This window comes from Rhinatrema bivittatum, chromosome 7 (assembly GCF_901001135.1).
Source record: "Rhinatrema bivittatum chromosome 7, aRhiBiv1.1, whole genome shotgun sequence".
Classification (NCBI taxonomy): Eukaryota; Metazoa; Chordata; class Amphibia; order Gymnophiona; family Rhinatrematidae; genus Rhinatrema; species Rhinatrema bivittatum.
Window position 1 is genome coordinate 110,221,744 of NC_042621.1, and position 12,741 is coordinate 110,234,484.

The following is a 12,741-nucleotide window of genomic DNA, read 5'->3' on the forward strand; positions in this document are numbered from 1 at the left end:
GAAAATGAAATTATCTGGTAAGTAATTTCTCCATTATGTTACAGACAAAAAAAGCAAGCAGCTGCAGTGTCAGGATTGGAAATGTTGACAGGTGTAACAACTCCAATTCTGTGATATAGGAATCAGAAATCTTGGTGAAAGTATTATTGCCAGTTTTAGTGTCTTCTTTTTTTTAAATTTTTTAACATTGTTTACTTTTTTTCTCCCATTATGTCTTTGGCTATCAGGCTTTGAGTATCTTGCTGTTTCCTCAGAATATTCCTGCTGCCTTGAATTTACTCACTAGTATGGTAGATGATATGTGGCACTACGCAGGAGACCAATCTACTAACGTAAGCACAAAATATTTATAGGTAATAGAATAAGTGAATTCTCTTTCAACAATCTCCTGTTCTTTCCTTCCAACAACCCTTGACTGTAACTTGCCTATAGTTGTCTGCACGGTAAGTTTAATTCATTACTGCTGTGAAAGAGGCTATTTTAGTCAAAAGATCTTCATTCAAAAATTGGAAGAAGGATCTATTGGAGGAAAATATGATAAGCATAAGAATTGGCAAGTTAAATGTAATACAAAAAAGGAAATGTCAATCTCCAAACAATATTATAACAGTTATGCCGCTTCCCAAGAGAATTTTTTAATTTTTATTTTTTTGTAATTTTATTATTTAGCCGCATCATCAAGCCTGACAGCGTGTTCTCTATAATTTCCAAATGAGAGCTGCCCGGACCTCTAATCATCTGCGGCAGTCCTTAGTATTCAATTTTTTCAATTTTTTCAATTTGGCTTTTCAAGGTTTTTCATTAAATCTTCAGTGCTGTATTTTAACAGAGCTCATTTTAACAAAGCTCAATTTCAAGCAGAGTTCATTGATTTTGACAAAGCTCGATTTTAACAAAGCTCTAACAGAGCTCGAGGATTTTGACAAAGCTCAACATACGGCTGAAGTTTCGCAGTGTTTGCTGCTTCATCAGGAGCTGAAGTATAGAATTCTTTGTCAAAAAGAAACAATCCTTCTCTGTTGAATGAATACCTTAGAACAGGACAACACCGTCTCACAACATCTTTGGGAAGCGGCATAACTGTTATAATATTGTTTGGAGATTGACATTTCCTTTTTTGTATTGGATTTAATGTTGATGGAAATTGTCTGAGTTCTTTTTTGAGTCAAGTTAAATGTAAGACATTGATAAGACAGGCTAAGAGGATTTGAAAAGAAGTTTGCCATAGAGGCAAAAACTCATAAAACTTTTTAAAATATATCAGAAGCAGAAAGCCTGCGAGGGGGTCAGTTGGACTGTGTTAGATGATAGATGAGTTAAAGGAGCACTTACGGAAGATAAGGCCATTGCAGAAAGACTAAAATTCTTTGCTTTGGTGTTTACTGAAGAGGATGTTGGGGATATACCCATTCCAGAGACTGTTTTCAAGAGTGATGATTCAGATGAACTGAACCAAATCATGGTGAACCTGGAAGATGTGGTAGGCCAGATTGACACACTGAAGAGTAGTAAATCACCTGGACCAGATGGTATACACCCCAAGGTTCTGAAAGAACTCAAATGAAATTTCACACCTATTATAGTTTGTAACCTATCATCATTAAAATCATCTGTTTTACCTGAAGATTGGAAGGTGGCTAATGTAACCCCGATATTTAAAAAGAGATGATCAGGAAACTATAGATGGGTGAGCCTGACTTCAGTGCCAGGAAAAATCATGGAAACTGTGTTAAAGAATAAAATCATAGAACATTTAGATAGACAGACATGGTTAAATGGGACACCGCCAGTATGGATTTACCCAAGGGAAGTCTTGCCTCACAAATCTCCTACATTTTTTTTTTTTTTTTTGAAGGCGTAAATGTGGACAAAGGTGAACCGGTATATGTGGTGTATTTGGATTTTCAGAAGGCATATGACAAAATCCCTCATGAGGCTTCTAAGAAAACTAAAAAGTCATGGGATAGGAGGCGATGTCTTTTCTGGATTGCAAAATGATTAAAAGACAAATGAGTAGGATTAAATGGTCAGTTTTCACAGTAGAAAAAAGGTAAACAGTGGAGTGCCTCAGGGATCTGTACCTGGACCGGTGCATTTTAATACATTTATAAATGATTTGGAAAGGGGTACAATGAGTGAGTTGATCAAATTTGCAGATTCCACAAAATTATGCAGAGTAATTAAATCTCAAGTGGATTGTGATAAACTGCAGGAGGACCTTGTAAGGCTAGAAGATTGAGCATCCAAATGGCAGATGAAATTTAATGTGGACAAGTACATGGTGATGCATATAGGGAAAAATAACCCTTGTAATAGTTACACGATGTTAAGTTCCATATTAGGAACTACCATCCAGGAAAAAGATCTAGGCATCATAGTGGATAATACATTGAAATCATTGACTTTGTTTGCTTTTTCAACTGCCACAGCACACTATGTTAGGAATTAGTAGGAAGGGCATGGCGAATAAAACAGATGTCATAATGCCTCTGTATCGCTCCATGGTGAGACCGCACCTTGAATACTGTGTGCAATTCTGGTCGCCGCATCTCAAATAAAAGATATAGTTGCACTGGAAAAAGTACAGAAAAGGGCGACCAAAATGATAAAGGGCATGGAACGACTGCCCTATGAGGAAAGGCTAAAGAGGTTAGGATGTTCAGCTTGAAGAGACAGCTGAGGAGGGATATGATAGAAGTCTACAAAATCATGAAAGGACTAGAACAAGTTAATGTGAATCAGTTAATTACTCTCTCAGATAATAGAAGGACTAGGGGGCACTCCATGAAGCTAGCAAGTAGCTCATTTTAAAACTAATCAGGAAAAATTATTTTTCACTCAACTCATAATTAAGCCCTGGGATTCATTGCCAGAGGATATGGTTACAGCTCTCTGGACCCCCACCGGACCACCAGGTACCTGTAAAAAGTTTTTGGGGGGGTCAGGAGGGTGGGGGAAGCTAAGGGGTTAGCTTTAAAGGGTCGGGGTGGGTTTTTTGTTTATCAGCTGGGGTGCAGCCGATAAACCAAACCGCGATCGGGCCCGATGGAAAAAAACCCACATGTGAATCGGACCCGGAATCCGAACTGATTCCAGTTCTGATTCACATCTCTAATTTGTACTGTAATGTAAAATGGTAAGGGCTTTCAGCAGAGCCCAAGCATGCATCCATTGGCAAGAAGCAAAATTGTCACATGTTCATTATGCACAATGGCTTGAGTAAAGCCTGCTGTGTGTGTGTAAAAAAAAATAAAAAAAAAATGTGCCAAATGCATGTGATTTGAGAATACTGCGCCATTTACATCGACTGAAACTAAATAGTACAAAATAAAACAATCATTTTTTAAATATGATCCCTCTCCCCAGATTCAGTGTCTATGATAAAAAGAATGGAAAGAAAAGAAAAGCAACTTCAAAGCAGTGACTGTTAAAAGCAACTCTGAATGAAGACACTCATATAAAACGGGAGAATGGGGTATAACAAGAGCAGACAGTAAATACTTCATAGAAGGAAGAAATAAGGACAAACACCGCTGTATGAGGGCCGGATTTTCAAAAAGATTTACAAGCCTAAAATCCTTTGGGAATTGTTTGGCGGGGGTGGAGGGTGGGTTGATATGTGCAAAAGCGACTTTGCGTGCACTTCTACACATACTGCAAAGAAATGTTCTGGGGGGGGGAGGAAAGGGGCAGGACAGGAGCCATTCAGGTTAAAGACTTTACATTTTCTAAAGAACGAGCATAAATGTGCATGTTCACGTTTACACTTGCTTCCTAGCAGGAATAAATGTGCCCACCTGTGCCGCACAGGGGTTTGCATATACCTGCTCATTTTCAGAGCGGACTTAAACGCATGTAAGTCCTCTTTGAAAATTCAAGCTGAAGTCTGCCCGTACTTTCTATACATGATCTTGAGCCCAGGGAGCATAACTTTCAAAACTACTCATCTGCACCCATGTACGCATGTGTATGGGTACCTACAAAGTCGCTACTATATTTCATAATCTGTGCGGAAATGATAGGCACAGGTTATAAAATACGAGTACATATGCATGGGCAAATGGTCACACATGTAAAAACCACGAGCTGCGCAAGTTCAGACTTATCCAGATAAATGCTAATTTATCCGGCTAAGTAGAAGCACTTAGACGGACAAGTAGTGTTTTCAGACCTATTCAGCTAAGTAGAGCCTGCTGCTATTTAACTGGATAAATATTTCCCTTTATTTCCTTGTCCTCCCTTTTTTACCACCAACCTCTCCCCCTTCCCTTCATCTCTTCCACTGTTAATTTTTGCAACTATATGTTTTAAGACCCTGCCCCCCTGAGGCCATATCCCAAGCGATCGAAACAGCCACCAAGACCCTAGACCTTTCAAGTCCGGATGCAGCCCTCCACTCTTGGAATAATATCACCTCTACCATAGCCGAGGAATTATGCCCTTTGATCCACAAAGAAATCCCCCGTCAGAAAGATAAAAAACCATGGTACAACAATGATCTAAAAATACTCAAGCAGACCCTTAGATCCAAGGAGCGCATCTGGCGTCGGCTACCCACACACACACACACTACAACATACAAACAGACCCTACACAACTACCGTCAAGCCACCCTCAAAGCCAAACGTGACTTCTATTCAGCTAGAATCCATGACTATCAATTTAATTCAAGTGCCCTCTTTTCCTATGTTGCTGATCTCACAAAGCCCCCCCTTCCCACACCCCATGAAAGCAACCCCATGGAAAAATGTGAAGAGCTCGCAAAGTATTTCCACAATAAAATTGCAAACATCATCAAGCGCTTCCTCCCTACGCCTATCCATACCCCTTTGCTCCCTATCCACAATGGCCCAATGCTGAAATCACTAGACCTTACATCCACATCAGATATAGTGTCTATCCTAAAAAAGATAAAACCAGCATCCCATATAGCAGACACTATCCCCACAAAAACCCTCCTCTCTATTCCCACCTCTATTGCTAAATCCTTAGCTGACATAATAAACTGCTCGTTAGCATCGGGCATGGTCCCAGACCCACTCAAAATTGCGGTCGTCAAACCCCTCCTCAAAAAACCATCCCTCAACCCCTCTGACCCAGCAAACTATCGTCCTATATCCAACCTCCCCCTGTTTGCCAAAGTACTTGAGAAGGTAGTCAATTCCCAAATTTCAGACTTCCTCGAGGACCACCACATTTTACATCCATCTCAATTTGGGTTCCGCAAGGAGCGTAACACAGAAAATCTCCTGCTAGCAATCACCAACACCATACTCATAGGTATGGGCCAAGGGACATCCTTTCTCCTCGCAATCCTTGATATCTCAGCTGCCTTCGATACAGTCAATCACCAAATCCTACTTTCCCTACTAGCAGAAATAGGCATCGCAGGCACTGCCTTATCTTGGTTCTCCTCATACCTCGCCAATAGAGAATACATAGTAAAAATTGACAAAGCTGAGTCTTCTCACATCCCCCTCACACAAGGAGTTCCTCAGGGGTCCTCACTCTCTTCTACCCTGTTCAATATTTATATACTGCCCCTCTGCCACCTGCTCTCTGACCTAGGATTGAACTTTTTCTTATATGCCGACGACGTTCAAATCCTCATTCCTATCCAAAATACTCTAAATGAAACCCTTCAACTATGGGACTCCTATCTTACATCCATCAATTCTCTCCTCTCCAACCTCCACCTTGCCCTCAATGCTTCTAAAACTGAGATACTCATAATATCTAATCAACCTGAACTTACCCTCCCCAATATTACACCCTCCCCCCACGTCTCATCTCCAACTGTCAGAGACCTTGGCATCGAACTTGACCAGCGCCTCGATTTCAAAGCCCACATTAAATCCCTTCTTAAGGGAGGCTTTTACAAGCTTCACATCATGAAAAAGCTAAAACCACTACTCCACACACAAGATTTCCGTCTAGTCTTGCAGACCACTATCCTTTCCAAAGTGGATTACTGCAATTCCCTCCTCCTTGGCCTTCCAGAGTCGACCATCAAACCCCTACAAATCCTGCAGAACGCCATGGCAAGAATCCTAACGAACACACGAAAAAGAGACCACATCACCCCCATACTGAAGAACCTTCACTGGTTACCCATTTCTTTCCGTATACAGTATAAAACCCTCACCATACTACACAACCTCCTCTACAAACCCAACCCCTGGCTCAAGGACTCACCCCACTTCCGCATAACCAACCGTCCTACCAGATCCTCCCACGCAGGTACCCTACATACCCCCTCCCTCAAAATCGCCCATCTCACCTCCACGAGAGAAAGGGCCTTTACCATAGCGGGCCCTTCACTCTGGAATACTCTCCCTACCTTTCTCCGCCTTGAACCCTGCCTGGCCACCTTCAAAAAAGGCATAAAAACGTGGCTTTTCAGAAAGGCCTACCCGGAAACCAATCAAACCTAAACATTTCCACATAATCTACCCCGAATCCAACCAAACCTATACATTCCCACATAATCCCCCCCCCCCACTCAGATTCCCAGCCTCCATCCCCCCACCCCACCCGCCCTTTTCCCCCCCCCTCCTAAGGCTTTCCCTTTTTTCCCCCTCCTTAGGCCTTTTTTCCCCCCTCCTTAGGCTTTTCCCCCCCTCCCAAGGCTTTCCCTTTCGCCTCTCCTTGCCCGCCCTTCCCCTTTTATCTTCCTACAATTTTACAAAATTGTTCAATTTAGTCCGATATAATCAATCCTATGCTAATTGTCACTAATGTAAATATTCCTTTTTCTGTAAATAAGTTCCTTTTATTTCTTATGTTAACGGTTGTTTTTTATACTCTCACTCATGCTACCTATCTTTCCCTCTCTTCTTCCTGTCTCCCTTCCCCCCCCCCCCCCCCTTTCTGGCCTGCGCCCATCCCCCGGCCCCCTGTTCATTGTAATTTCCTCCTTTAACTGAGTTACTTGTAAACCGGCGTGATGTGCTCCACGAACGTCGGTATATTAAAAGTTGTTAAATAAATAATAAATAAATAAATAAAAATATATTCTTTGTTTGATTTTTGTAAACCGTTATGATGGCTGCACCGAATGACGGTATATAAAACTGAACAAATAAATAAATAAATCAGAATATAACTTGATAAGCATTGCTACTTATCCAGATAAGTTCAAATTTGTCCATCTACGTAGCAACAAAAGCGTAAATTAGCCAAATAATTTGGAAATTAGCCGGATAAGTGTGCACAAATGATATACCCAAATACTTGCATATCCTCTTAAAATGTTACGTACAAGTAGATTTTACTTGTGTTCATTAAATGTTTGTACTGCTCATAAGTCAGCTTTTACACACGTAAGTCAACGGATTTTACAACATGCACGTGGCAGTGAAATTACCAGTGTTACCAATTACTCTGCCAGTTTGCCCAGATCTTCAGCGTGAAGTCCTCCCCCTCCCCCATTTCACCCAGATACTCTACCCAGACATTTTTTTCACTTTTAGGATGTTTGCGATCACTTACGCCAAGTAAAAGCCTTGCATGCATCACTATGGCAACTTGCAACTAATGCAAACCTTTGCTCGCAGCCTCTGATTTATGGGTTTGTTTTGCAGTTTTTAAAATGGTTTGCACTTGTGTATATTCTATTTTGTGTGCAAGTGCTCATTTTAATGCGCATGGCATTTAAAAATTCACCTGAAAACAAGCTATTAGAATTACCTTGCTTATGAACAAAGGGGTCAGTTCCCACATTTCAGCATGAGGAAGCATCTGGAGGCAAATAGCTGTTTGGTGTGATCATCAAATAAGTTTTGCAATTCTCTGTGTTCGGGTGGCCAAATAGAAGCAAGCTGCACACAGTGAGCTTAGAATGAAGAGAACCATACCTGCCCTCCTCCAAGCTGTGGAATACTTTAACTGCTTCACTTCCTTTTGCATGAGCCTCATTATCCTCTCTTCAATATATAAAGTCATTCCTGTTAGATTATAGCAGGCAGCATCTGGCATTGAGTCGGGAAAATGATCTGAGTAAGCCAGAGCTGTGATATATAATGCATAATATCCCTGAACAAAAAACAAAACAGGAAACAAAAAATCCAAGAACCTAAAACATATAAATAACCAAAAATGACCAAAGGAGGAAAAATAACACATCATCGCATAAAACCAAAGAAAACAAAATATTGAAAAAGTAGTACATATCTTAGAAAAGACCTAAAATGATTGCATGATTTTGTCAGTTAATATTGGCTGGAGTATTTTCTATCATAAGCAATCAAGTAGAAATATAACCCTGTGTTTCTTGCCTTGCAGATAAACTGGTACACTCGCAGAGCAATACTGGCTGGCATCTACAACACAACCGAGCTGGTCATGCTTCAAGACTCGTCTCCTGATTATGAAGACACCTGGCGCTTTCTGGAGAACCGACTTGACAATGCTATGAAGATGGGACATGCTGCCAAGCAAGTAAGTGTCAGCACTGCATACATAAAAGCGGTAACTTTCAAAGTGACGCGCATGCTGTCTCGAGCGGGAATTTAGTAGATGCGAGCGGTGATGCATTAGGCCTATTTGCCTGTTCCCTGCCAGTTTGCCCCGGTAAAAGAGGACTTCCTAAACCCCCTACCTAATTTGCTTCCCTTTTACCCTACTAATCCCGCTGACTACCTTTATTTTTATTTTTTTCTGTTATGGACTACACGTAGTCCATAACAGAAGCAAGTTGCATAGTTGTGGGATCCCAGTTCGCACTAGTGCGAGTAACTGACTTCATGGTGCAATCCCACCTTTTAAAATCCATGTGGCCCACACGCGTCCAAGTCATGTACATATTTCCCAGTTTTGCCGTGCACAGACCTTTTAAAATCTACCTCCAAAGCATTCATCAGAGATTTCGGTGATTCCGCACTGCAGGTGTTACTGTAGTGATCAGGGAAGCTGCAAAGTATCAGCCAATCAGCAAAAGCATTCTATGAAGACCCGGTAGATCACTTTATTGTAAAGGAAATGTACGTCAGCAGTGGATATAGGAAATGCTGTACTTGTACCTGAAAGCCATGGCTTTATGGCACTATGAGGGGCTTTGCCTAGAATGTAATCCGTGCATGCAAACTTTTGTCATATCACAGACTGAGCAGTTCTATTTAGCTGTCTTGGTCTTGGGAGCCTTTGCAGGTTGTGATACTTCTTTAAAGGACCAGTAAATAAGATACATAAGAAATATATAAATACTAATACTGTAGATAATACTAATTTGAGAAGAGTAAGCCCATTTGTTTATCTATCTAAAATAATTAAGAACACTTTTATAAAATGCAAATGCAGTATAATTTAAATCATTCAAGTCCTAAATCCATTAAATTGAAAACAAAGGGGCTAATTTTCAAAGGGTTTAGGCTCCGAACTTTGAGTCAGGCTCCTTCCTAAATTGGCCCTTTTGAAAATTTATTAGAGCTGAGTACCTAAATTTAGGCTCTTGGTTTCATTAGGACCCTAAATTTTTAGGATCCTCAAAAGTGGGTGACTATAGGGGCAGAGTTAGGGTAGGGAGACAAAGTTACGGACTTTGCACTGATTTTCAGAACTAGGCACATAATTTAGGACCCGAAATCTAGGCAAATGAATAGCGGGCCAAACTTTGTGACTTTTCAGCTGAAAACTTACATCCCTAACTTTTGGCTGAAATTACGCCCCTAACTTGGGTGTCTACATTTAGACGCTCAACTTATTTTGAATATTTTCCCCAAACTTTTTTATACCTTTATTTGTATTTTCTTCATTGTGCTGTTTTTTCCTTCCCTGTCTTATGACTCCTCCTTTTTGACTCACATTTCCCCATTTTACCTTTCCATGTGTCTGTCATTTCTTCCTCTCCCTCTTACCCATAATTTTCATGTCTGACTCATCTAATCCCCCTATCTGTCATGCATATTTAAACTCCTCTAACTCCCTTATCCGCTGTTCCAACATTATCTACCTCTCTGCAAGCCTCCAGCTGCATTTGTCTCCATATATCCATCCTTCCAGTGCCCCTGCTCCCTTTCGATTTCCCTCTCAGCATCAAGTCACCTTCCCCTCCTGCACATGGGCCTAGACATTCTTGGCCTATACTGGCCAAATAGCTTGCCACAAAATCCCAGTCACTGGTGACCTAGTGCCTCAGACTTCAGCAGCTTTGAAATCTGAGAAAGTAGTACACAGTGGGATTGAGATACTGATGTTCACCAACTAGGAGAAATATCTCCAGGGTGTTCATGTCTGATTATCTCAAAATAGTGTGTTTAAATCAGAGCTCAGAGCTACAGAGATACGGTGACTAGGAAGAAAGGGGAGGTGGCGATGGCCACTGGCAAGACTTTGGCGAGCCTGCACCTGGAATATTCTGCCCAAATCTGGAGGCCATTTCCAAATGGATATAGAAAGGATAGAAGCAGCACAGAGAGGCTACCAAAATGATACAGGATATATAACAAAAGCAAAATAGGAGATGAGACTTAAGGACCTAAACCTGAGAGAAGGGGATATAATGGAAACATTCAAATACCTCAAAAGGCATCACTGCACAAAAAAGCAAACTTTTATTTAAAAAAAAAAAAAAAAAAATGCTGTGAGATGAGATCAGAGATTCCAAGAGGAGATAGGCTCAGGAGCAATATTGGGAAATATTTCTTAACAGGGTGATGGATGTATAGAATGGCCTTCCAGAGTCATGGGATGCAAGTGTGGCAGTAACCCAGCTCGCTGTCATGACTCTCAACTTGTCAGCTCAAGAACTGATCTGGAAGGTTGTGTTTTTGGTGGTAGTCATTTCAGCCTGCAGTCAGTGAGCTCCAGGCTCTAGTGACTTGCCCATCTTACACTAAGTTCCATCAAAACACGGCAGTGCTCTGTACTCATCCAAGTTCCTGCCTAAAGTGGTGTTGGATTTCCATTTTAAGCCGTCAGTCATCCTTGTAATATTCTTTCCTCATCCACATGTACATAAGGTAGAGGTGTCATGTCACTCGTTGGTTTGCAAGAAAACTGTTGCCTTCAGTGACTAAAATCCATCTAATGTTCTTTTTATCCCAACTAGCCTGGCTCACGGTGGCAAAGACCACTGTCTCTAATTGGCTAACAGAAGTTAGTGTCCACAAAAAACATGATCATGTTTTTTACCCATTGGCAACTGTTTGTATTTCCCATTTTTATTTGAAGAGAACCCTGAGCTTGGGAGAACTGTGTGTGTGGTGCCATTGCATCTGTTTGTCATCAGAGAAAACAAAATTACTTATAAGAACATAAGAAATTACCATGCTGGATCAGACCAAGGGTCCATCAAGCCCAGCATCCTGTTTCCAACAGAGGCCAATCCAGGCCATAAGAACTTGGCAAGTACCCAAACACTAAGAAGATCCCATTCTACTGATGCAATTAATAGCAGTGGCTATTCCCCAAGTAAACTTGATTAATAGCCGTTAATGGACTTCTCCTCCAAGAACTTATCCAAACCTTTTTTGAACCCAGCTACACTAACTGCACTAGCTATATCCTCTGGCAACAAATTCCAGAGCTTTATTGTGCATTGAGTGAAAATTAGTCTTAAATGTGCTACTTGCTAACTTCATGGAGTGCCCCCTAGTCCTTCTATTATTCGAAAGTGTAAATAACCGATTCACATCTACTCGTTCAAGACCTCTCATGATCTTAAAGACCTCTATCATATCCCCCCTCAGCCGTCTCTTCTCCAAGCTGAACAGCCCTAACCTCTTCAGGTTTTCCTCATAGGTGTTCTTTGTAGTCCAACAAATTAAACAACCCACTCATCTCCACTTTTTGGGAGTTGCTTGCTACTCCTTTTTCTCTTCTAGTAGCGGGTCTGGCTACTTGCTGGAAACAAAAAGCATTGTATACACTATTTTTGTTAGATTTTATTAAAGATAGCATAAGAAATATCCTTCAAAGAAAAAGAGAATATATAGGAAGCAATATTTAAGACAAATACTTGGAAAAATGAGTGAAAAATAGGTATGTTCATATACATTAGCTATGAGCAAATCTCAGTCCGTTCATGTTTAACATAGAAATGATGGCAGAAAAGGACCAAATGATCCACTCAGTCTGCCCAGCATGCCAGTATCTGCTGCATGTGCAGGTTTCCCAGACTGTAAAAGTCAGGGCTCTCGGATGCTGTTTGAATCCAATTTCCCTTAACCGTTGCCATGGAAGCAGAGAGCAGTGGAGATGCATCAAAGTATCAGGCTTGGTGATTAGGTAGTAAGCGCTGCATCAGCAGGTTACCCCCATGTTTATTTATTCCACAAACCATAAAAGTGGGGGCCCTTGTTGGTTGCTGTCCGAATCCAATTCCCCTTTTCTCACTGCCGTTGAAGCAGAAAGCAATGATGGAGTTGATACTGTTAATGCAAGGCTTATTTGTTAAGGGTAGCAACTGCCACACCAGCAGCACGCTTTTCTTTCTTTCCACTCTCTAGCCTTTAGGAATCCACAGTATTTATCCCATGCCCCTTTGAATTCCTTGGCTGTTTTCGTCTTCACCACTCTTCTAAAAGGGCATTTCAGGCATTCACCACCTTCTTTGTGAAGAAATACTTCTTGACATTGGTTCTGAGTCGTACTCCCTGGAGCTTCATTTCATGACCCCCAAATTCTATTGATTTCTTTCCAACTATAAAGGTTTGACGATTGTGCATCATTAAAACCTTTCAGGTATTTGAAGGTCTGTATTATATCTCCCCTGCACCTCCTCTCTTCCAGGGTGTATACATT

The 12,741-nt window shown here is 41.1% G+C and overlaps 1 protein-coding gene across 2 annotated transcripts in view; it reads left to right on the forward strand.

Annotated features, from left to right (window-relative positions):
• COQ9 (coenzyme Q9) overlaps nucleotides 1-12,741 on the forward strand; it is a 102,073-nt gene that overhangs the window by 62,600 nt on the left and 26,732 nt on the right. For both annotated transcript variants that reach the window (XM_029608933.1, XM_029608934.1), the window contains exons 6-7: nucleotides 228-332; nucleotides 8,284-8,439. In XM_029608933.1, coding sequence (XP_029464793.1) covers nucleotides 228-332; nucleotides 8,284-8,439 — 261 coding nt within the window. The remainder of the gene's footprint in view (nucleotides 1-227; nucleotides 333-8,283; nucleotides 8,440-12,741) is intronic.